At 35.7% G+C, this 25278-nt stretch overlaps 1 protein-coding gene and 1 pseudogene across 3 annotated transcripts in view; both read right to left on the bottom strand.

Annotated features, from left to right (window-relative positions):
- Positions 1 to 25278, bottom strand: part of RBBP8 (RB binding protein 8, endonuclease) — an 83925-nt gene that overhangs the window by 4811 nt on the left and 53836 nt on the right. For all 3 annotated transcript variants that reach the window (XM_036009214.1, XM_036009213.1, XM_028524332.2), the window contains exons 8-17: positions 24666 to 24770; positions 20736 to 20833; positions 18700 to 18812; positions 16256 to 17150; positions 16051 to 16177; positions 13821 to 13909; positions 12532 to 12649; positions 8329 to 8472; positions 3887 to 3956; positions 370 to 466 (exon numbers count right to left, since the gene is read on the bottom strand). In XM_036009214.1, coding sequence (XP_035865107.1) covers positions 370 to 466; positions 3887 to 3956; positions 8329 to 8472; positions 12532 to 12649; positions 13821 to 13909; positions 16051 to 16177; positions 16256 to 17150; positions 18700 to 18812; positions 20736 to 20833; positions 24666 to 24770 — 1856 coding nt within the window. The remainder of the gene's footprint in view (positions 1 to 369; positions 467 to 3886; positions 3957 to 8328; positions 8473 to 12531; positions 12650 to 13820; positions 13910 to 16050; positions 16178 to 16255; positions 17151 to 18699; positions 18813 to 20735; positions 20834 to 24665; positions 24771 to 25278) is intronic.
- LOC114506511 lies at positions 10771 to 12519 on the bottom strand (annotated as a pseudogene).

Consider the following 25278-nt stretch of genomic DNA (forward strand, 5'->3'; position numbering starts at 1 on the left):
AAGTAAATATATAAGAGCCTTTGCTATAATGTAACCCAAGGGAAAAATTTAAGACAAAACAAAACAAAAACAAATAAATACAGAAAAGGAAAATGGCACAAATGTCTTCAAGTGGTAATAAGAACTTGTTCTTAGACTCCAGATTCACTAGTAAAAATGCAAGAGAAATTAAGGGCTTTCGTTTTCATGTTTATGTCTCTCTGGTCCCAGGCAGTATACTCTTTATTATTTACTCTGTTATTCCTTGCTTAAACTAGTTTTCTTGATACAAATGTAATTTGTATCTATAATTTTTAAATAATGCATTCATGCCCTATAAAGCCATACTATAAAATACTCCAACTGAACAGTACTGATAATAGTACTTACAATTTCACATTCCTTACATGTGTGTCCAAGCAATTTTCTTCTCTCTTCTTTTTTCCGAACCACCTCAATATGAGGAAAATTTTGTAAGCCAGTGTCTCTGGGGAAAAGATGAATTAAATTTAAAATTACTGGTAATCTATTTGTTACTATAAAGATATTTGATTCAGGTTTTAAATTAACAAAGGTGAGAGCCCACGGGAAAAAATAATCCCAAAACATTCATTCATTTTATTTGAAATGCTTATTCAGTATGTTAGAAAAACAAATATTTCTTTATTCATTCTTCACTATATATTTATTAAGTGCCTACTATACGTGAAGTATTTTTATGGATGTTTTTCTTTGAAAAAGATGAACCACTGCTTCCTTTTTTTGCCTCTGGCTAAAAATAATTAGATTAGGAGATAAAATATAAAATAGCCTAATTAAAAAATACTATATTATTAGACTCAGGAATTAGTATTCTATAACATAACTAAGAAAGAGACTACCGCTTCTGTTAACCTGGCTTTCTAGAGCTAAGAACCCATATTTCAGGGCTAATCTACTCCCTGCCAAAGAACAGTTTCTATTTGTATGTTATTTGCTCTAAAAATCTGTTATGCTGCTCCCATCCACCCTACCTTCTTCAAAATACTAGGCAAAATTATCATTTATATTTGTCCTCAAATGGATTAGATCCTATTGTGAAGCATTGGAAACCTCGGAAGGGTCAAAACCACTGAGGTATGGATCAAAAAGGTGTGGAGTACTCTGGAAAGAAAATCCCATGGAAGCAAATAACATTTTTTGAAATTATTATTATACTTGTATCCTCCTTTAAAAAAAAACCCAATACAGAAAAATCCAAACTGACAAGATAGGTAAATGAAAAGTTATGCGATGGTGTATGTATATACATTAATAATAGAAACACCCCTGGTGAGTTTAAACAATCTTGCTCACAAAAACTGAGTTTTTAAAAATGGCTTGCTGGTAACACATATTCTACTACTTTGAGGTATTTTGGTCACAAGCACCCCTGAGTGGCAAGCACTTTTCTTAAAACAAACAAAAAAACAAGCTTTAATTATTCTAGTTCAAAGTATATGAAGTTATAGGTCCTTTTGTGCCTAAACTCAAGAACTTCCAAACTCTGGAGTAACCTATACATTTAAAAAGGGAGAACAAGAAAGGATACACAGAAATACTGCCACTGTATTTTCTTCCAGATAGGTATAGAATCTTGAGCTTACGAAGAATGTAATTTGGCCATATCCATTCTTCTGAATACTATCCATTTTGTTTCTATATGTGCTGTAATACAGCAGCAAATTAACTAGTACACTGGCATCTGTAGTAGACCTCGAAACATCATCTGACAGGTTACTAAGCTTCTTGTCCCTACACGACACAACCCACCTACCCAGTGTTTACTAGTATTCTCAGTGGGGAAAGGAACTACGTGAACTCGGAGACTTTTACCACCCCTACGTCTTTATCCACCTCCTGTACCTCTAGATACCTAACAGTTTCAGAATAAATAAAACTACTTTTTTAAAAAGTGAACTTCTAATATAAAACACCTGAAATCACTCTGCAATCTCATTTCTAGGAATCTATCCCAAAGATGCACAGGTGAAAACTTGAGAAGAAACTGCAAAAGGCTACTCATTGCAGTGTTATGTATGTCAGCATCACTATGAACAACTCCAATGTCCATCGCTAGAAATAAACTATGGTACAGTCAATAAAGTACTATGAAACTAAAAAAGGAAATGAGAAAATGATCATATACTATAATGGGTGATTTAAATAAAAATAGCAAAACAGAGAAAAGCATATATAGCATTCTACCATTTGTCTAGGGGAGAGAGTTTGGCTACAAATATCTATACTGATAAAACCAAACTTGGTTTTATTTTAAAAATAGATGGAAGATCATAAATTTTAAACAAATAATTACCACCTTCAGGGATAGGAAGCTAACAGAGTAAAGCTAACAGATAAGAGGTTAGACTTATTTGAATATACCTTGTTTTGTAGCCTCTGGTACCTTGTACATAATTTACCTAATTTCAAAAAGAATTAAATATAAAACAATTCCTAAAAAATAAAAAGCAAAATAAAACAAACCTGGGTACTGAATTGGTGGCATAACCACATAGATAATAATTGTCTGAAGCAACTTTAAAACACAAAAACTGTTAAGCCATTTTCCTAAATCATATGCTTGGTGACAGTCTGTGTTATTCTGAGACTGTTTTGTGTGTGCACTGTGGAATAAAGTTAAAGGAGGAATGATGTGGGTGGGACCAAAAAGTGGAATTCTCAGGTGGGAAAGCAGGTATAGATTGTGACACAGGAAGTTACGTAAAAATCCGGTAGTCCTGAACTTAAATTGAAGCTATCGGTATAAACAAGTGTAGTTCACCTTACAAGACAAAATAAAACAAAAACTTTTATTTCTAACTCTGTCTACCTAAAAGGTCTAGAAACAATGACTAGCAGCTGCAATGGGCAACCCTCAGTGGCTAGACTGTGGCCTAAATACCAGTTCTCACTTAAAAACAAAACAAAAATCAAAAAACAAAACCTAGGACTCTGGGAGAAATGACAGATTCTGGTAGATTCTCGGCCAATGGCGGGAAGTGTGTCAGGACATCTATCATACCAGGAACAAGGGAGCTGTGAAAGATGACTCGAGTCGGATCTATTCAAAGAGGCTTCAAGTGGGTAAAGATGGGACAATTTCAGTATCAGTAAGTACAATAACTGCAATGGACTGACACATCAAATATATATAAATCCATGAGTTCGTAATGATAAAAAAAACCCTAGTCACATTTGGGATGCTAGGGTACAATTTCTTTGAAAAACTGGTAAATAAAGAAAAACAATTAGTCATTTAGCCACGAAATGACTGCTTTTATCTGTTTGAGTCTTACAGACATCAATAAAAATGTATCTTAGTCTGTCAGATTTCTAAAACTGACAGAAATAAAAAGTATAAGGAATAATTTTGCTTACTGAATGACTCAATTTGTCATCATCATAACTTAAAAGGGAAAAAAAGCACAAAAAACCTTGGGAATGAATTACTAGGCCTTAATTCATTTCTAAAATGAATAATACATGATTGAAAGTTACAGTATTTAGCAGAATGTGGCATTATGGTTCAAAAATCAACTTGCTTTGAAGGTTTAACAATCCTTATAATTCTGAAGCACAACCTAAGGCTTACCACCTACAGCCTTAAAGTTGTAGTACACAATTGAAACAATTCCCAAAGTTCATATAAACTTCACAATACAATAGAATATTTTTTATAATAAAGCAGAGGAAAGAACTATGACAATTATTTTAAAAATGTAGTGGTGGTAAAAATTTCCTTATTTATAAAATTTGCCACTTTTATAAAGCTTGAATTCCAGTTTTGTTAGGGTCAAAAGGTAAAGGAACACACTGCACTATGCTCTGACAAAGAAAGCTGTTTCACTTCCAATCACATTGCTGGTATTTATCAAGACCAACTTACCTTCCATTATTTTTAAAATATGGCTCCACAAATGCTTTCTGTATGACTTTATCTTGCGTATCACCATAAGCTGTAAATAAAAGCAGAACACCAAAAACTGAATGCAGAATTACTAAGAAATAATTAGCTTTTGGGGGGGTGGGGGTGGGGAGTAAGGTAGGGGAGGAGGGACACGTACCAAACCTTCCATTTTCATTGGGTTTCATACTCTAGACCCGTGGGCAACTCATTTAAATTTTTAATAACTTATTTTCCCCTTTCTTTTTCATCTGCATAATGAGCAAGAATGCTAATTATCTCACCTCAAAATTACTACTAAAGAGGTAAAAATCATATGTCTAAAAGTATTTTAGATTTAAAATCTATATATAATAGTCTCTACACACACAGAAGAGAAACTAAAAAAAGGGAAATGTCTCTAATATACTTTTATAAAAGCATTTTAGACTTTAAAAGATCTCTTCTATCATTTGACACCAAACAACAAGACACCTTTTAATATGTTTCACTTATCAGTCCTGTTGATTTTTATGTGTCTTTAAGGTAGGTTATAACTAGGAAATATAGAGATTAAAAAATTTTATCAGAAAATCAAAAAACAACTAGAAAAACTAGAGCTCATGGACCCTGAATTTGAAGTTGTCTAGACTCAAACAGGCAACTGATACCACCTGTTCAAATAATCAAAATTTACTAAGCATTATGCTAAGTTCTGGACGTGAAGTATAGAACGAGAGAGTCCAGGTCTCTTATCCTCATGGATTTTACATGCAGTGAGGGAAACAGACATTAAGCAAGCAGGGAGTTAACATTAAGCAAGCGGACAGCTAAAGGCTTATCTGAGGAAGAACATGTAGGGAAGTAACAGATGAATAAGAAGAAGACAGCCATGGGAAGAGGTAGGGGTGTGGAATGTTCTAAGTAAAGGTCCTGAGGTAGGAAAATGTTTGTAAGTTATAAAATCTAAAAGAAAGCCAGTGTGGCTGCGATTCAGCAAAGAGAGAGAGAGAGATGTTGGAAGAGATGAGGATGGAGAGGTGGGCAGGTGCCAGATCACAATGGACGTTGGAGACCAAAAGGAGTTTGAATTTGAATTTTATTGTTAAGTACAACAGAAAGCCACTGGAGACTTTTAAAGAAAAAAAAAACAACAAAACTATTTTATTGAGGTATAATTCACATACATTGATTTTAAGTGTACTATAAATTTTGACAAATGTATATTCCAGTGTACATTTCAAGATGAAGTACATTTCCACCATCCCTGAAAGTTTCCTTGTATTCCATTGTTTTGCACAAGAATGCTCTCTCATGTCTTCTTGTCCCCCATAATCACTGATTTGATTTTCATCCCCATAGTTCAGTCATGCCTATTTTAGAATTTCTATTAATGGGATTATATAATATGTATCCCTTTTGATTTTTTGCATTTTTCTAACTCAATAAGTCTTGGTGATTCACTCATGTTGCTAAGTCTAGTAGTTCCCCTCTTGTTGTTGAGACGTATTCTTCATAAATACACTACAATTTCTATTTATCTGCCTGCTGATGGACTTTTGGGTTGTTTCCAGTTTTGAGCTATTGTGAATAGCACTGTTATGAACATTCCTAAACACATCTTTCTGTGAGCATGTTTTTGTTTTCCTTGGGTGTATCACATGTACGGGAGGAATTGTGGACAGAAAACTGACCATCTTCAATAAAGCTGTTTAAAAAACACCACTGAATTGTTTTCCAAAGTACAATTTTATAATCCCACCGGCAGTGTATGAGAGCTCCAGTGGCTTTTCACTCTTGCTGATGCTGGATATTACCAGTCTTTTTAACCACTGCAGCAGGTGTGAAGTGGTATCTTTGTCCCAGATATCCAATAATGTTGAGCATCTTTCTCATGTGCTTATTGGCCATTCAAGTACCTTCTTTCCATTGAAAGGTTTTTAAGCAAGATAATACAAGCCAATTTATATTTAAAATAAATCACTTTTGATTCTCTTCTAGAGACTGAACTAGAGCAGAAAAATAAGTGGTATAAAAAGACCAATTAGGAGGCCTATGATGGGAGAGAGAGGAGTGGTGTAGACGAGGGTGGTGACTACAGAGATGAAGTGATATGGAATGCATTTTGGAAACAGGACTGCCAGGGTATCAGATTGGGCATGAAAGTGAGGTGAAAGAAAAAGATGACTATCACATCTTTATCTTTGGTAAATGTGAGGATAGTAATGGGATTTAATGAGACCCTAAAAGACAGGGAAAGCTCAAATTTGGGTAGAAAAATAAAGATTTTTCATTTGAATATATTGAGTTCAAGGAATTTATGGCGAATAGGTATTTGGATTGAAATCTGGGGCTCAGAAGAGAGAATGAAGCTGAAAGCATCTTTTCCATTTGGCTCCACAACAGCAGCACATACTCTCATTTCCCTCATGACAATGTCACTGGCTGCAGCTGCTTCTCAATTTCCTTTGCTGGTTCTTTATCTCTGTTTTTAAAGTTGCCATACCTCAGAGGTAAGAACTCAAAATGCTTCCTTTTTATATTTACATTCAATACATACTTTGATGATCTCACTCACTTTCACGGCTTTAAGCACCAACTTGCGGTTGACCTTCTGCCCCTCAAAATCATTTCTGTATTCTGGATTTTTTTGTCCAAACTCAACAAACATCAACTGCCTACTAAACAACTCCATTTGAATGGTTAATTTAACATATCCAGAACTGAGCTTTTGATATCCTCCCCCAAACTTGCTCCTTCCTATATGGAAAGACTTGGTAGAACTTTTTAATATAAGGGTCAAGAAAATGAAATAAACAAACAGTAAGCCCTATATTACACACTTGGGTGACAAGGCAAAATAAAAACATCTGAAAGGTAGGACATAAATGGAACTTGGCTTGGATGTGTTAAATTTAAGCTGTTGACGAAACACAAAAGTAGCAACACTAAGAAATGTAGGACTGGGATTCATCAGGTAAATCAAACTAGAGGTGCAGATTTGGGATCATAATTTCAAAGGTGGTTAATAAAAGCATGAGAGAAAATGATGCGAGGGAAAAAAAAACAGAGTATTTTCCCAAAAACAGGGAAAAAAAAAAGCTGTCAGAGTTCAAAAGAATGGTGGAGCACTGTCACAAAAGCTAAGTGAGAAGAAATTTTGGGATTGGTCAGGATGAAATGTAACTTAAAAAAAGAGAGAGGGAAGTTAATTATATCTTGTAAAAGAATATCCTTTTTTTTTGAAGTGAAACCAACTTGCAAAAGGCTCTTCTTGAAGGAAAAAGTGAATTGAACAGTTGTAGATTTTAATCACAAAATTTGCTTGGCCACGTTTTTGCCATAGACCATGCAAGCAAAGCATGCCATTCTTTGTCTGCATTTAGGGTCTCATCCATTCAGAACTCAGACTTGTCATTTTAAAAACCTGATAGAAGCATAAGGAAAAAAATAATCAAGATAGACTGTATCAGAGCAGAAGGTGTGCTCATTTAAACCAGCATAAAAAAAAAACACCTTTGCACATTAAAAATTTTGACTGTTTTGCTCACAGGAAGAAAATGAGATATTTAGAGAGAATTTTAATTAACTTGTAATTTAGAGTATGCTTCTTTTGGCTGCTACCCAACAGTACAAACTACTGCTTCTTATAAAACAAATCTTAAGATCTACTTATCTATATATATCTATACTTAATGTAACTGTTTATCTATCTATATTTTTATCTATGTAGATATATATAGAATCTTTATCTATGTAGTTATATATAGGTAAATATATAGTTACATTAAGTATTTTGTCTGGGAAGGTAAAGCATTCCAGCAGGACACGAGCCTGAATTTTCTGCAAAACCCTCTTTTCACTCTATTATAATCATTAATTTATTGCTTAAAAAAAGTTTCTAAAAAATTTTATAAACTTTATGCATATATTAGAGAGAAATCTATCATATCAAGTCAAGATTAACCTCTAAGTCTTTTAAAAAAGGTTTTATTTATTTTTAGGGAGAAAAGGGAGGAAGAGAGGGAGAGAAACATCAATTTGTGGTCACATGACCCCCGTACTGGGAATCTGGCCTTCAACCCAGGCATGTGCCCTGACTGGGAATTGAACCAGTGACCGTCTGGTTCACAGGCCAGCACTCAATCTACTGAGCCACACTAGCGAGGGCTAATTTCTAAGTTTTGAGGAGTATTTCATAGTTATATAAGGTGTTAATATAAGGAGAAACTGTGTGAAAGTTACAAGGGAACCCTCTAAACTATTTTTGTAATTTTTCTATTAATCTGGAAAAAAAAGAAACCTGTGAAAAAGAAATTTATACAAGAAACATGAAACTTTAATTGTAAATATACCTCATTCAGCCTCTGTTAATTAGCCTCATGACTTAATTTACTGAACTCAGTGTAACCGAGAAGCCATAATTAGTAAGAAAATAGCCTTACTGTTTGGTTTCTTTGTGGCAGCTGAAAATTCCTCCTCTTCCTCTGCTACTTGGGGATAGCTATCTGCCAAGCAGGACTCGTATTCTTCATGTGTTGTCCGATCAAACATATCTTCCAAACTATCATTCATTTTTCTTTCTCCAACTACGTAAAAGAGCACTGACTCAGGAAAACATGCAAGCATTTTGCTTTCTATATAGACTAAGGTGAAACTTTTAGTAACTGCCACAAAATAATTCCCATGTACATGAGGCAAGAACAAACCCCCACGTGTAGGTAGTTACTGTACAGTCACAACACCTTTATGTTGTGGCTTTATGTGTCCTTTACTTATGGCAAAGGGAATGCTAGTTTTTGTTATTCTTTATTACAAACATTAAAAATCTTTTTTTCCCCTAATCAGGTCACGTATAATTTATACTAAACCAAAAAGAGTACTATCAAAGAAACTAGGAAGAATAGAATATATATCATAATGAATAAAAAGTACTGTTTAAAACATAGTGTGTACTAAAAAAAAAAGCTGACATCAAAACCTCTAGACTTTTGCTTACCCGCTTATTTTTCTAATATGGCAGCAAAAAAAAAGAGTATTTTTTTGCATTAACACTTGGTAGTACTGTTAATGAATTCAATTCCATATTGGACATGCCAACTGGTAAATTCATCTTCTGAGTATTAACTACATTTCCCATTACATAATCACATTAAAAAAAAAACACCAGAATTTACTAAAAACAGAAATATATTCAGTTAGCTAATAAATATGGCAGAACAGAAGCCTACTGAAGTTATACCATAAAAAAACTACCATCTCCTCCAACCCATGGAGCTCTAGCATCCATACTGTATTTTATCCTTCTCCAGCACAAACCATCATCTATGATACCAGATATTGGCTTGTTTCTTCCCTATTAGAATGTAAGTTCCATGAGGTAAGTATTTTTGTTCTGTTTACTCATTGTTTCCAGTTCCTGGAACACTTCCTGATATAGAATTACATCTCGATATTTACTAAATAGTTAAACATTTGTTTATTTCTCATTTTGAGAGTCAAATGTCTAGATAAAAGAGAGAACTTCTAAGTGCCAGGCAGTGTGCTAGGCATTTCCATAGCATTCTGTAACAGTTAAGTCGCTAATGTTTTTTTGGAGTCTGACTTGTGCTATAAAATACTTGAGTACAGAGACTATATCCTACTGATCTTTCTATCACAACATCTATAAGTCTTAACACAGAGCAGGGATACAAAAAACATTCTGTGAGTTGAAATGTTAGCAGCAATTGGGAGTTTTTATTGGTGTTTCATTTTTAATGGGTTCTAAGTATTAACAAGGTTTACCTTATAGGTAAAACGGGCAGACTTTTTTTCCAAATACAGTCTCAGCGATATCTCCTATCCCACACACTGTTCTTACAATGTGATCCTGACACTCCTCCCACTGAATAGTGAGGGCCAGGTTTGTCTTGCTTTGAACCTAAGCAGGTCTTTCTGACACCATGTAACTGCTGAAGCCAGATCATAAAGCTGTCATTCATCTCTATCTTGCTCTTTGGGGATTCTCACTCTGGGAACTTAATCTCCTTTTCCATGTGACGAGAGGGCTTAAACTAGCCCTCACGGAAAAATCATACGGAGAAGCCTTGAGACTGAATGAGGAAAGATGCCAAGTCACCCCCATCTGTCTAGCCCTCTGCTGTTCCAGCTCCAGCCACCACCTGCCTACAACTGTGTGAGAGGCCCTGAGACAAAACCATCCAGCCAAGCCCTTCCTGAATTTCTGAGCCACAGAAACTATGAAAGAAAATGTTTTAATCCTTTAAGTTACTGAATTACTATGTATCGACAGTCACACACCACCTTATTTAGCCAAAATTATTTGCTCAAACTCTTTAGTTGAAGTTCCAATCTCACTTCTACATGATACTTTGTTGAAATACATTGGGGGACTATTATGTTCTTTGAATCAACTAGATAAATTGGAAGCCAAAAGTAGTCGTAAGTTAGTTTTTCCCCTTCCTACAAAAATGAGAAAAACATTGCCAGGAAATGATATCATGAACAAAATAATTTTAAATGTAAAGTACCTTCTTAAGAAAATTACTTGTGTCATTCACTATAAAAAGACAATACATCACTGCTAAGGTTTTTCTTTTAATAGGTACTGTCCTCCCACAACTCAGGTAGCCAGCTACTTGAACATATGAATAGTTATTTATTTCTAAAGAACAAAGAGTTAAATTATTAAAATTTTCTCTCATGTACTGCATTTAGAGAAGCAAGAGATAAGGTGTCTCAGAAGAAGTAAGACCAAGAATAGCTATTTCATTATTTAGCCCTGCGCAGGCAGACTGCAGAATCAGATGTGCAAACACGTCTGAATGTCCTCAGCTCCCAACAGCTAATGGTTGGAAAATGCCTCTGCTATTTGCACTGCGTCGCCAAGTACGGGGTCCTACACCTTCAGTTCATAAGGATGATAAATGAAAGTAGCTCCAGTCTAGCTGCTCTTGTGTCACAAGCCCCTTTAGTTCAGAATGTTGCTGAGGTGGTGTCAACCATGTTCCACCCATGTTCACCTCTTTTGGAAAATCAAGGCTTTGGATGAAGATTTAACAGGTTTTCAACACAAAGGGCATAAGACCCTAGTTTATTCCTTTTTCTGTAGAAGCAGAGAATGGCAGACTAACTATTGTTCTTAGTTTACTGTTAATTTGCAAATCTAAACTAGTTCTTCTCAGGATGTCCCCCTCCCCCATTTTTGCTTTATGCAATTGCTTTGTAGAACTATATCTCTAAAACAGGACTCTCAAGATTCCCTTTTATACTTTTTACAAAAACAGTATCTAAACCAAGGATCAGCCTTTTTTTTCTTCTTTCAAATCCCCAAGCCTTATTAGGAACAGGTTGCAGATCCCCAGCAAAGCTGCAGAACCGACACAGCCTTCAGAGCCCGTGTGCAGGTGCCCACAAGGACTGACTGAGGCAGGCTTAGCAGCATGAGTGGAGAAGCAGACAGGTCTGTATGCGTCTCCTCCAAGGACTTGCTCCCCTTCTTTGTCCACCTAAGTCAGATGTCCAACCTGTGCACATATGTGTCCATTGTGATGCCCAACACAGTGCCCCAGGACATAGCCATGGCCAAGTGTGCCATTTTGGGCCTAATGCCTAACAGTGCCACCAACTCTGCCACAGAGGCTGTGACGTCCCCACCACAGTGCTGCTGCAGGATGGCAGTGGTCTGTTTGATGTACTTCATCCTGTTCCTCCAGAAGCGCACAGGGTAGACGAGTATGCCCAGCATGCTGTCATCTGTGTGCAGAATGCCACCCACCATCAGGCCCTGGGCCTGCACCTGCTGCATGCGCTGCTGTCACCTTGCTGGTATTGCTGTACAGCACCAGCGACAGCACCTGGTACCTCTGCACCTTTGGGGAGCACTGGGATTATAGTAGTGCTCAGCCCCCAGATGGTCCAAAGGCATGTCCGTCCCATTCCTAACGGTGTGAGGTTTGCCAGCTGCTGCTGCCAGTCCTAAGGTTCCTAGCTTGGCAACTTGAGTGGCGTGGTCCCCTCTCCTCTCACTATCTGAGGCCTCACAGGCCATATTGAAGCTTTGTGCTTTCTGCTGGTGCTTCACAGGGCAGTGGCTTTCCCTTCCTTCTGTAGTCACCTCCCCCCTCCAGAGTAGCACAGCACTCCTCCCCACACGCCATGGCCTGGACCCAGGTCTCCCACTCCAGCTGCAGATCACCATTCTCATGCCCTGGCTTCATGCCAAACTAGCAAACTTTTTCTTCAAGGGTCACAGAGCAAATATTTTTAGGCCTTGGGGCCAGGCAAGTCTCTGCAGCAACTAGTTGACTCTGCTGTGTCAACAAGCAGCCATAGACAATATATAAACAAGTGAGTGAGGCTGAATTCCCATAAAACTTCATTTATAAAACTGGCAGCCAGCTGTGGTTTGCTACCCCTGGAAACAATTTGAATTCTTTCTAAAGTAAATTGATTATGGCTAAAAATGTTTATTCCTCTGAAATACTGAAACTAAGCTTTACTAACAAATCTGATATTATCAGAACAGGGAAAGAAAACTCTTGGATTTATGGTGAAGAGATCACCGGTGCCTACCAATGCAATGGTAGGACTATAAACTTCCCTCCATATTTTTATAAAAATAATTAAAAAAAATCAAATCTTACTTGGACTTTTTTCTCCCTTCTGCTCTTGCTTCTTCATTTTTAAAAGCATAGTTTCACTAACCAATGTAGAGTCCATGTCCACTGTCTCTCCTCCTGCTAATCTTGACTGACTGCCATCCTGGATATTTAAAAATTCAGAATTTTAACAATTATCCCTTTATGGCTTTATATTTACTTTAAAAAGCATTTCTAGTAAAATACATATAACAAATCTTACCATTTTAACCATTTTTAAATGTACACTTTAGTAGCATTAAATTTTATTTACTTTTATCTTTTAGGAATATAGACAGACTCAGGTTTTATTGCCTGTAAAACAGTTTAATTTTGATACACAAGCATCTTTTCTCCACCCAAAAGCAGCACCTGGCCCCTCTGCACGCTGGGGGGCTGCTGCCAGGGGAGGGGCACTCCCTCAGCTCCCCCTTCTTCTTCCCCACTCTGCCTCACAGTAGTGGACATCAGTGTGTACAAAGAATAGCAATTTCATAAATCAAACCTGATTTCTTAATAGATATATACTACTTTAACTGATAAATACTTTATTAATATACTACCAAGTAAAAGAGAACTTCTCAAACTATATAAATCCTAAATATAAGCCAAGCAAGTTATTTTTACTTTGAATTTTAAAACTGTAGTCAATTGGGAAAATAAAATTTTTTTCTTGATAGTACATTATTTTAAAACTTAAAGTACACGATGAATTGTTTTGATAAATAATTATTTAAAATAAATAACTAGCATTTTGTATTATTTTAAAGGTATAGTTATATTTTTCAGCAAAGGCCTCTAAAGTCAGAAAGTATTATTGCTCTCTCAGATACCATAACGTTGGAAGAATAAATACTGTATTTTGCTATGCATAATGTGCACCCATGTTTTTGGCCCAAACTTTCAGAAAAAAAATCTTTCGTTTTAATTTTTTTATTCAATTTTTTATTATATATGAAACCGATTATCGTATTTCAGGATACTACTTTGCATATGGATATCGTTACTGCTTTCTAGAGTTACACTTTTATGCATAAACATAAATAAAAGAATTTAAAACATTTACATAGGTACAGAATTAGTACTACCCATGTATAATGTGCATCCTTATTCTTCCCTTAAAAATTTGGGAAAAAGGTGTGCATTATACATGGCAAAATATGGGATTTTTGTTTCTAAATAAATAAATGCAGGTTTTAAGAGGTATGTGATTCTCTCCAGGTGAGAGAGAGAAGAGAGTGACTAAGAGCTCACTAGAATAATCATGTGGGCTTTGGTTTTACTTTCTAACTTACCTTTGTATCTATTACAGTAATATCCATTTTACACTGAGAAAGGTCTGCTCCTGGATCTATAGTCCACTGGATATTTTCAAAGGGTACATCTTAGATAAGGAGGAAAAAATATATAACAATTAAGAACAGATTTTAAACATTATGAGACACTCAGAATAGAAGAAAAGTTTTGCAAATCATGTTTGGTAAGGGACTTATATCTAAGATATATAAAGAACTTTCACAACTCAATATAAAACAAATATGTCAGTTAAAAGTGAGCAAAAAATCTTAACAGACAGTCCTTGAAAAAAGCTATAGAAATGGCCAATAAGCACATGAAAAGATGTTCAACAATGTTAGCCATAAGGGAAAGGCAAATCAAAACTACAAGGAGACACCATTTCACATCCAATAAGATGGCCTGAATCAAAAAGACAGATAATAACAAGTGTTGGTGAGGATGTGGAGAAAACAAAACCCTCATATTCTGCTGGTGGGAATATAAAATGATGTAGCTGCTTTGGAAACCAGTTACAAAGTTCCTCAAAAGGTTAAACAGGGTTAGCCTGTGGTCCAGCAATTCTACCACTATGTATAACTCAAAAATAAATAAATATAGATAAATAAATAAATAAATAAAAGGAAAACACATCTACACAAAACTGTACATCAATATTCACAGCGGGCCCTGGCTGGCGTAGCTCAGTGGATTGAGTGCGGGCTGCGAACCAAAGTGTCGCAGGTTCGATTCCCAGTCAGCGTACATGCCTGGGTTGCAGGCCCTGACCCCCAGCAACCACACACTGATGTGTGTGTGTGTGTCTCTCTCTCCCCCCCCCACCTTCCCTCTCTAAAAATAAAATAAAATCTTAAAAAAAATATTCATAGCGGCATTATTATAATAGTAAAAGAAGTCACAAAAATTATATGATTTCATTTCTATAAAAACCTCAGAAAAGGCAAACCTAAAGAGACAGACAGTTATATTTACTTTTATCTTTTAGGAATATAGACAGACTCAGGTTTTATTGCCTGTAAAACATTTTAGCTTCAATATACAAGCATCTTCTCTCAACCCGAGGGGAGGGGGAGTACCGCCAGGGGAGGGTCTTGGTAAGCAGTGATTGCTTAGGACTGGGGAAGAGGATTGGGAATGAAGAATGATTGCTAATAGGTACTATTCTTTCTGTTCTTTTTGGGATGATGAAAATGCTCTAAACTGAGACTATAGTAATGGTTGCACAACTCTGGGAGTATAAGAAAACCAGTAATTTTATAAATTTTGTGAATTTTAATATGTGATTTTTATGTCAATATAATTTTTTAAAGTTAAATTTTTAACACTGTTTGAAGGGGTTTTCAGTATTTGTAGAGATACATGACAACTACATATGTTCTGTGTAGTCAGAGAACATAAAGTGGTACAATATTAACTCTAAGCAGATTATGAAAGATTAAGTAGGTATATACTGTGTTCATTAGAACAATTATAAAAAATTTTTAAAAAAGAACTGAGAATGAAAAAAAAAGTTTATGCAGAGACAGAATTCTTATTGGAAGAACAACTAAAGAATGTGCTTCAGGAAAACAAGAAAATAAACCCAGAATGAAGAAATGACTTTCCAATGAAGAATAAAAGAAAAAAAAAACACTGCATATGAGGTACAGAAATATTTGATGGCTAAAAAGCCCTAAAAAACTCCTTTTAATCACAGCAGACTTATGAAAGATTAATACTTATCTACACTACTAGAGTAAACGATGTTTTCATTCACACTAGAAGCTGAACAACCCACATAAATGTCTACGTGTATGTCTATATGTACATGTTGACAGACACACATGTAATGCAAAGAAAAAGAACAGGCTATCTATGGGTTGAGGAACAAGTTTTGGATGATGAAAATTCTACTTCATATATTTTAAAATTCTGTGTTAAGCTTTGTAAAGTTTTTGTAAAGAAAGTAAGAAATAACTACATAAAATAGGTAAATCCACAAAATCACATATAAAAGTAGGTATTAAAGATCTCATTTCATTTTTTCTAAAAGCACAAGGATAATCACATTTAAAATAAATCCAATGGTAACTATTTTGTAAACAGAGAAACATGCAGGAAGAAAGTATTTTCTCCCCAAATAATTCAATCTCTCCAAAGAATGTAAATAATATATTTAATTAAGATATTTACTATCTTAAATACAAGATAATAAATACAGAGGGGAAGTACTATGTATGGTGCACATACCTTGGTTGTTTTGTAGAGGCTTTGTTCTAGCGATTCTACATGGGTTTAACTGAAGAACTGATGCAAGTTCACAGGCTCCAGGAGCTGACCTGGTTTTTATTCTTATTGGCTCATGAGAACCAGCACCCTAAAACAGAAAGAATCATTAGCATCTAGATGAAATAATAATCATTTAAACCAAAACCCTTGAACATTTAACACAAACCTTCATGTCATCAAAAAGATTCTCTGTCTCCAAAGTTTCATGTGGATGTAGAGGGATTTTAAAGGTAGGCTTTTCCTCCTTTATTTGTAATGGTATTTTGTTATCTGGGGAAGATTTACTCAGGGGCTGGAGGATGCACTCCTGTAAACAGAGCTCCTCTGAGGAATCTTTGGTTTGCACACAGCTCCCGCTCAAGGCCTTTCTGCTTGAGGAAGAGCTCTTTGGAATGGGCTTCAAAGCCTCACAGAGAGTCACTTGCCTAAATCTGATTTTAGAGGTCTCACTTCCTTGGCTTTTCTCTTGACACTGAGCAGCTGAAAAGCGATCAGACAGATCCAGAGGTTTATCCATCACATAGTCTACATTCACAGACAAATGACTATCCAGTGGAAAAGGAAAAGCATTTTCTTTATCAAAAGAGGCTTGGGGGCAGCTTACTTCATCTTCACTTTCCTCCTCAGTCTTCTTCCTTTTGGATGTTTTGCATCCCAATGATTTCAGTGGTGCCCCATGTTTATCTTTATCAGAAATAGTATTTTTGATGTGATCAATACTGTTCTGTGCACTTATGGATTCACTTATATTTTTATTTATAAGCATTTGTTTATTAGAAGACTGGTTAATGATCTTGTTCACGTCAGACCCAAGATTACGATGTGTGAAAAGGGAACTATCTTCAGATTTTGATCTAGTTTTCTCTGATCTAGAATTAGAGGTGCTGCTTAAATGTGTTGTTTTCAGATGACTTTTTTTCCCAGTCTCTAAAAGAGAAGGGGACAAACTTGTATTCAAGCCAAAACTACTTTTCACATTAGAGGTAGCTCCAAATACAGGAGATGATATCCGAGTAGTTAGTTCTTCTTGAGAAGGAGTCTTTGAATTGGGATCTGAAAATCTAAGAGAATAAAGAGTGGTAAAACTTTTTTCTGATTAAAGAAATAAGGTAAAAATTAAAAGATAAGCATGATGAGAAACCATATGCTAATATAGAATTATTAATAGTAAGGTCTTATCTATGTATTATAGATAGATGATTCACCAAGTGTTTACAATAGCGTATAGTTGCTGGATTCTCTTCTTTTAGCTGACAAAAAGCAGAGAAAAACAATACAGTCATTCTATCTCAATACCTATAAATATTTTTCCTAAATAATTTAAGTATCTTCACTATATAAGAAAATAATATTTTAATAAATTCAACTGGGGACCCAACTTCTTTTGTTGTTATGAAATCCTGTCATGAGTAACTCCAAGAAACAAAGTTCTTATACTATAGAACTGAACATATATAAAGAAACAGCCTGCCTCTAGCAGAGGAGATAGCTTCAGTAGTAGAAAAAGTACTAGGTTTGCCCTGGCTGGCATAGCTCAGTGGATTGAGCGCAGGCTGTGAACCAAAGTGTCGCAGGTTCAATTCCCAGCCAGGGTACATGCCTGGGTTGCAGGCCATGACCCCCAGCAATCACACATTGAGGTTTCTCTCTCTCTCCCTATCTCCCTCCCTTCCCTCTCTAAAAATAAATACATAAAATCTTAAAAAAAAAAAGTACTAGGTTTGTTTGAAGATGGGGGGATGGGTAAGAGCTCTGCCTCTAGTACTGAACCACTATGTGGCCTTAAAAAAGGCATTTAACCTCTCTTATGCTACATTTTTGTTGATTGCAAAATATGGGGCAATAAAACCTACTTTAATGAGTTATTATAATGACAAGTTAAATGTGATACATGTGCCTAAAACTGAGCCAGCTCAGTTTTATATGTGCCTAAAGCCAGCTCTTTAAAAAAAAACCTGGCTGGCGTAGCTCAGTGGATTGAACTCGGGCTGCGAACCAAAGTGTCGCAGGTTCGATTCCCACCCAGGGTACATGCCTGGGTTGCGGGCCACAGCCCCTAGCAACCGCACATTGATGTTTCTCTCTCTCTCTCTCTCTCCCTCCCTCCCTCCCTCCCTCCCTCTCTCTCTCTATCTCCCTCCCTTCCCTCTCTAAAAATAAATAAAAATAAAATCATTAAAATAAAAAAAAGCAAAATGCTACATAAATAGTATTATTAGTTCATGGATGTTCTGAAATTAGTCAAAATGAATGAAATGCAACACAATCTTTATACAATCTCATCCAAGCTTTATACAACATCCTGTTTTTGGAAATGTAAACCCAGAAGGGATGGCTGAGTTATTAGAAGGGCAGAGTAGCAAGATTGGGAACTCTTAAGCACTGCTTGAAGTACAGAAAAAATCTAAAAATAACATCCATTTCTCTGCAGTAATGCAAAAAGCCCGCAACTGGTCATAAACTGAAGAAATTATTTTTTAAAATAAAAATTAATACAACCAGAATAACAAACTATATGTTAAGGGAGAGAAATAGTTTAATTTCATGGAACTCAGTGTAACGGGATTTCACCAACAGTTTATAAATTTTCACCAAAGTGCCCGCAATTACCTTAAACTATCTTCAGTTTTTCTTGTAGACTCCTCTAAAGTTTGTTTCTTGTGATCTCCTTCTAGACAGTGGTAGAGCTCATCACCAAGAGGGCTCTCGGAACCTTGAGATTCCTTCAGTAGGAAAATATAAAGTACATAAATATGATGAAAGACTATTTTTCCTTTAAAAGGATGAAATACTGATACATGCTACAGTGTAGATGAACCTTAAAAACAGGATAAACAAAAGAAGCCAGACTCAAAAGCCATATAATGTACAATTCAATTTACATGAATTATCCAGAACAGGTAAATCCACAAGGACAGAAAGTCGACTGGTAGGATGCCAGAGGCTGCAAGTACTGAAACAAGGACTGAAATGTTTAACAGGATTTCCTTTGGGATGATGAAAAATACTTTGGAACTAGATAGAAGTGGCAGTTGCATAATATTGTGAATATACTAAATGCCACCGAATTGTATACTTTAAAATGGTTAATTTTGTATTATGTGCATTAAAATTTTTTGTATTGGTTTTACAGAAAGAGAGAGCGGGAAGGAAAGACAGAAACATTATTTTGTTTTTCCACTTCTTTACGAATTCATTAGTTGATTCTTGTAAGTACCCTGACTGGGGGGTTGAACCTGCAACCTTGGCATATCAGGACAACACTCTAACCAACTGAGCTACCTGGTCAGGACAATGTGCATTTTTTACTACAATCAAATACAGAAGCACATTTTAAGTTTTAAGAGAGAAAAGTGTTAATATTTTACTTTTTTGGTAAGTACATTCTACTACTAATATATATATAGTTATATATAATTATATATATATATATATATAATTCCGTTCCCTCCCAACAATTATTAAGATGAAAGGAAAGGAATAGATATGATTATTTATTCTGACAGGAGATGAATTTAAAAGGCTCCTTTAGAGAGCAGTGGTCCTCAAGGCCCTCAAGGCTTAGTGTTCTAGGCCTTTACTCAATGATCTAGTTTAATAAATATACAAGTCAACTGGGGACCTTGTTAAAATACAAAGTGTTCTTTCAGTAGGTCTGGGGTGGCACCTCAGATTCTGTATCTCTAACAAACTTCAAGATGATGCATATGGTGTTGGCCTGTGGATCACGTCTGAGCACCAAATCCTTAGAGATCAGCTCCCTTAATATATTTGGCATTTAAAACTACTGACTTGCCAGGATTATGGGTAGGAGAAAATTAAAAAACATTAAAACACATTTAAAGTTCAAATGTTAAAAACTACCACTATCACTTGAATATGGATTTAAAACTAAAAAGAACAATAAATTACCCAAATGTAATAAAAAAAATCAATTCAAATTTTAGAAATTCAGTAAGTATCAAGACCATTTTATAAGAGCACATATACATTTACCAACAAAAGCATAGGAATACCATCTTAAAGTGTATCAAAGTAAAACTTCCTTAAGATTGAAGAATTCAAGTTTTCAATTTTTAGGCACCAATTAAGAAAAAAAGCAAATGTGTCTGATGTAAAGAAGCACCAAAATAATGAAAAAAAAATCATGGGGTCAGTTACTGACCCAGTCCCTAAGAATCAGGTCCTTTTGGATTGGCACTTATAAGGACAGAGAACTAAAGTATATATGGTAGTCCCAAGAATTCATCCTGTTTTTCAAATCAAACCCTAGTTTAATGGATGCAGAGAAGATCCAATAAGTTCTGAAATAAACCTAAAGGTTTAGGTCTTCTCTTAGATGAAATGGGGTAAGAATAGGGGAGAAGGAGCAGGGAATAGGGTTGGCCAAACCCTCTAAGCCATTGTGATTTCCCTAAATTTGGATTCAACCCACAATCTGTATCACAAGAATTCTAAAGACTCTAGATTTCTGGGACTGTCTGGGTGGATAACTTAATGAGCCTTTCTAGCCACATCAATTTTGTTCTAGGCCTTTATTCAATGATCTTTGGAAAAAATAGTTTTACTTTTGTTCAATTCTGTAAGAACTGCCCCAAAAGGACACCAATTAATTTATATTATTACCAAACTAAACAACTACTTACAGATTCTTCTGGAACACTAAGTCCAAGTGTCTCAGCAACAATTGCAGCTAAATTAAAAGGCAACTTATCAGAGGGGTAACTGCTTGTTCCACATGTATCTAAGTAAGAAAAAACCCCAATTATGCAATTATAGAAACTAGATGTACAAAATAATACAAAAAAGGAATAAAAGGCTCGCAGAACCACTTTACAAGCTAGCACTGAGTAATGACAATAAGTTGCAGTTATGGAGTCTACACTTGCAAAACATTTTCAGCTAAGCTTTCTATTTATGTTAAATAAATTGAACACAACAGATAGATTTTTCATATTGCCACCAAAAATACCATAAAATTATATTTATAATGGATTTACTGTGACCTAGGATACATCAAACCATATTTATAGTACCTTTCATAAAAACATACTTTATGAGAAAGATTTTCAGCACTGCATAAATTTCAAGTTTTAAGCTAACACATTTATACAGAAATCATCTATGTTCAAATATTTGCTAAATATACAGTTCCAATAACTCAACAAGTATGTATGGAGCACATGCTATGTTCCAGGCATTGTACTAGGCACTAGATGAAAAGAAAAGATTTCTGTCCTTAAGGAACTTATGGGCTTTATTTGAAATAGAGAAGTACAAGAGAACTGCAGTAAAATATGATAAACATTAAAATAAAGGTACATGAAAAGGGGGTGATTTAAATATAGAAGGACTCCTAAATCTCCTTGGAAAAATCAAGAAAAGCTACATCAAATGATGCCTAAGAGGAATTTGACAGGTCAACTGGATTGGGGGCAGAGAGAAAGGTTCTAGGTATGTGAAAGGGTCTATATATATGAAACAAAATTACATGTTCAGGGAACGACATGGTTAATTGCTAGAAATCGAAGTGTAAAAGATATAGGAGTAGTGGGACATAAGCCTAGACAGGTCGGTGAGGAATCAGATTATGCTAAAGAGTTTAAAATTTATCCTGTAGGCTATGAAGAGATACCCAAGGGTTTTTAATAGAGGACATGCAATATTTGGGTTTAAAAAGTAATTCTAGCCATGACAGGATGATAGAGCAATAAGCAATCATAATAGGCAAGAGGACTAATTAGATTACTAAAACAATCTTAGGAATGCTGATAGCCCAAACCAGTATGATGGGGGTACAGAGAAATGTTTATGACAGACATATAGGAGGTGGAATCAGTAAGACTTGGAGAGTATTCAAATATGAAAGGCAAAGAAGCAGGAGTCTAGGAAAACACAAAGTTTTTTGATTTGGGTAACTCAGAGAGGTTATGTACAGAGTCATTCACTGAGATATAAATAAAAGGATGAAGAGTAGGTTTGACAGACCTTTCAATTTGGGACATATGGAAGTTGAAGGATATCTAGGTAGAGATGTTCAACAGCAGTCAGATACACTGGTTTGGAATCCAGGAGAAAAGTCTTAGTGATACAGATTTTGGATTTATTAATCATATAGGTTGTAGCAGAATAGTAACTCTAGGCAAGATTCCTTCAGGAGATAGAAAGTGAGATAAGAATAGACCAAGAAACATAAATATTGGGGACAGTTAACATTTAAATGACAGAAAAAGAACAGCCAATAAAAGAAGGTGAAAAAAGAATGAGAACCAGGAGAGTGGCATCACTTCAAGAAACAGAGTGCTCAATAATGTCAAATGTCACAGAAAGGTCAAGTAAAATAAGGACTGGGAAGTGTTCATTAGATTTAATAACCAGGAAGTCACTGATGCCTTTTGCCAGGGCAGTTCCAACATAATGAGAGAAAAAAATGTGAAAGCATATTCTCTTTCTCTGCTGCCTCTCCCTCTTTTCCCCCTCCTTCCTCCCTTCCCCTGTGCCCTTTTCCTCACAGCCCACCTCTCTCTAGGGGCGGGAGCAGGGAGTGGATAGTGGATTCAACCAAAATGAAGTGAATGAGAGTTGAGAAAGAGATATTGAAAGATCACTTTTTTAGCTCTGAAGAGAAGCTGTTGCTAAGGATGGAGACAATTAAGAGAGGGGTTATTTTTAAAAGAGGAAAGATAACATCTATGCATGTGTTGAAAAGAAAGAACCCACAGAGAAACTGAGGAGATACAGGAAAAGAGGACAACTGATGGAGTAAAGTCCCTGGCAACAGCAGAAGAGAATGGGCTCCAGAGTGCTGAGAAGCAAGGATCTGTCCTCTCACTGCTATACCCGTAGCACACCTTGCCAGACAGTCTGTCTATACACACGCACACAAACATATACACATGCTAATATAAAATGATTTATAGCTTTCAGAGAGTAAGTTTTATACTAACATAAAATGAGTAAGCGATTAACCTTGGCCAACTCTTCCAATTGGACGCTGGATCCCATCTCCTCTCAGCTTTTAAAGGCTCTGGCAATTGTTCCCCCTTTCTCCAGAAGTATTAATTTCTCTCTCTTTACTTGATCATCCATAAATATAAACATATACTGAATATGCTATAATATCCCATCTTTTGAAGGACTTGCTTTAGAAGTGCTCTCTACACTTTCTTTGATCCTAGTTTCTCTTGAACATGAAACAGTCTAGTTGATCACCCTTACACTTTAACAGCTCATGTTATGAGTTTCAGTCAGTGGTCTCCACGTGACCAAATCCAATGGTCAATTCTCAGTCTTCATCTTCCTTGGCCTATTAGCATTGTTTGCCACAGTTGACCGACCTCTCTTTCCTCTCTCCAGCTGCCTTAAGGGACACCACGCTCCCCCATTTCACTGGTAGCTCCTTCACTGGCTATGTTGTTGGATCCTCCTCATTTCAACAACCTCTAAATCACTACTTCTCCAAGGGGGTGAAAAATGTTCTTGGGAGATAGAAAAAAAATCTCTTTTTATGTTTAAGGCACAGACATATATATATTCACACAGTATTAAAATTACTATTAAAATTTTGATAGGGGAAGTGATTAGAGAAAAATCTAGAAAGTCTAGGGTGGGAGGGATAATGAGGAAAACTTAAGAATCACTGTGTAAAATTTAAGAATTACACAATGTAATGCCCTAGGGCTAAGTACTTGAACTTCTCCATTTACATTTACTTGGCTTAGATACCACCTACATGCTAACACTTCCATCCCTCTCTCCTCCTCTAAACTCATATCCACCCTCCCACCCAAAACCTTTATATGAATGTCCATCCAGAATCTCAAACAGAGTACTCTCAAAACCAAACTCGTCATTTCTAACCACCCCTATCCTACCCTGCAAACCTGCTCGCAGCCTCTTCCCTCTCAGTAAATAGCAACTCTGAAGAACAGAGATGCCCAAACCAATCTCCCCTTCACGCATTCTACTCCAGCCACACGGGCCTCCTTAAGCTTCCTCAAACCAACCAAACAGTAACTTCACTTCATGTTCTTTATGGTCACAGAGTTCTTCTCTACTTGGAATGTGCCTCTCCCAGATATCCCCATGACTCATTTGCTTCCCCCAGTCTTTGTTCACAAACTACTTTTAAAGTAAGGCTTTCCAATACCTCTTCTTACCCTGCTTTATTTTTTCTGAGGAGAGCAGGGTAAGAAAAATTATTAGAAAGCCTAACATAAATCTGTGTATTTTCTTTCTCTCCCCAGCTAGATTGTAAGCTCAACAAAGTTAAGGGCTTTGATTTGTTCAGTGCCTGGTATATAATAAACACTAAAATATTTGTTGAATCAATGAGTAAACCAGAGTAAAGTTTTGTTTACTGAAAATTATTAGCAATTTTTATTAATAATGGATAGTGCTATTAATATGATTTAATAGAATAACATTATTTCCCAATATGAAAAAGACTGCTAAACAACAAACAAAATTTAATACAGAATATTTTAAAATATTGTCTAACTAAGACTGTGGATCACTCTTGCCCACCAATGACCACAAAGTTTAAACTAATAAAATAATGTCAACATCTTGCTTACTCACTACTGGAGATTGACTCTGATCACATGTGTCAGCCACTAGAATCTCATTTTTATTAGGCTTATGCAGTGGATGAGTTGAAGATTTTGGAACTTTTCTCAATTCTAAGGGGAGAAAAGGAGAGATTACCTATACACAATCATGATGAAAAATATTACCAAAATGTTATTTTGATAAGCCAATACAAACCTCTCCTTAAAGAGTTCATTCCTATATTTTCACTAAAAACAAAACTGGAAGTTAGATCAGTAGCAGTTAGGACAGTGGAAGAGAAAACTAGAACCTACAAGCTTCTTCTGACTCAAGTCTCCTAGAGCTGTAATATTGTAATGTATGTTTTCCTTATGTATTTTTTGCAAATCAGCACATTAATTTAAAATAAATAATGTGTCATATATCTTCACAATCTTTATTATATAGTTTTTATGTTTTGGAAGGAAATCTTGTAACATGCTTTGCCAGAAATAATTCAAAGAAAAGAAACTAACAAACAAAAGAGTAAGTAAAAGGAAATAGACTTATACTAACTATAACCTGAAAATAATATTAAAAAGCAGTATAAACCTTAAAATAAACAAGCAAAGGTGGTTAGAAAGAGAAAAAAGGACTAAA

Source organism: Phyllostomus discolor, chromosome 9 (assembly GCF_004126475.2).
Source record: "Phyllostomus discolor isolate MPI-MPIP mPhyDis1 chromosome 9, mPhyDis1.pri.v3, whole genome shotgun sequence".
NCBI lineage: Eukaryota > Metazoa > Chordata > Mammalia > Chiroptera > Phyllostomidae > Phyllostomus > Phyllostomus discolor.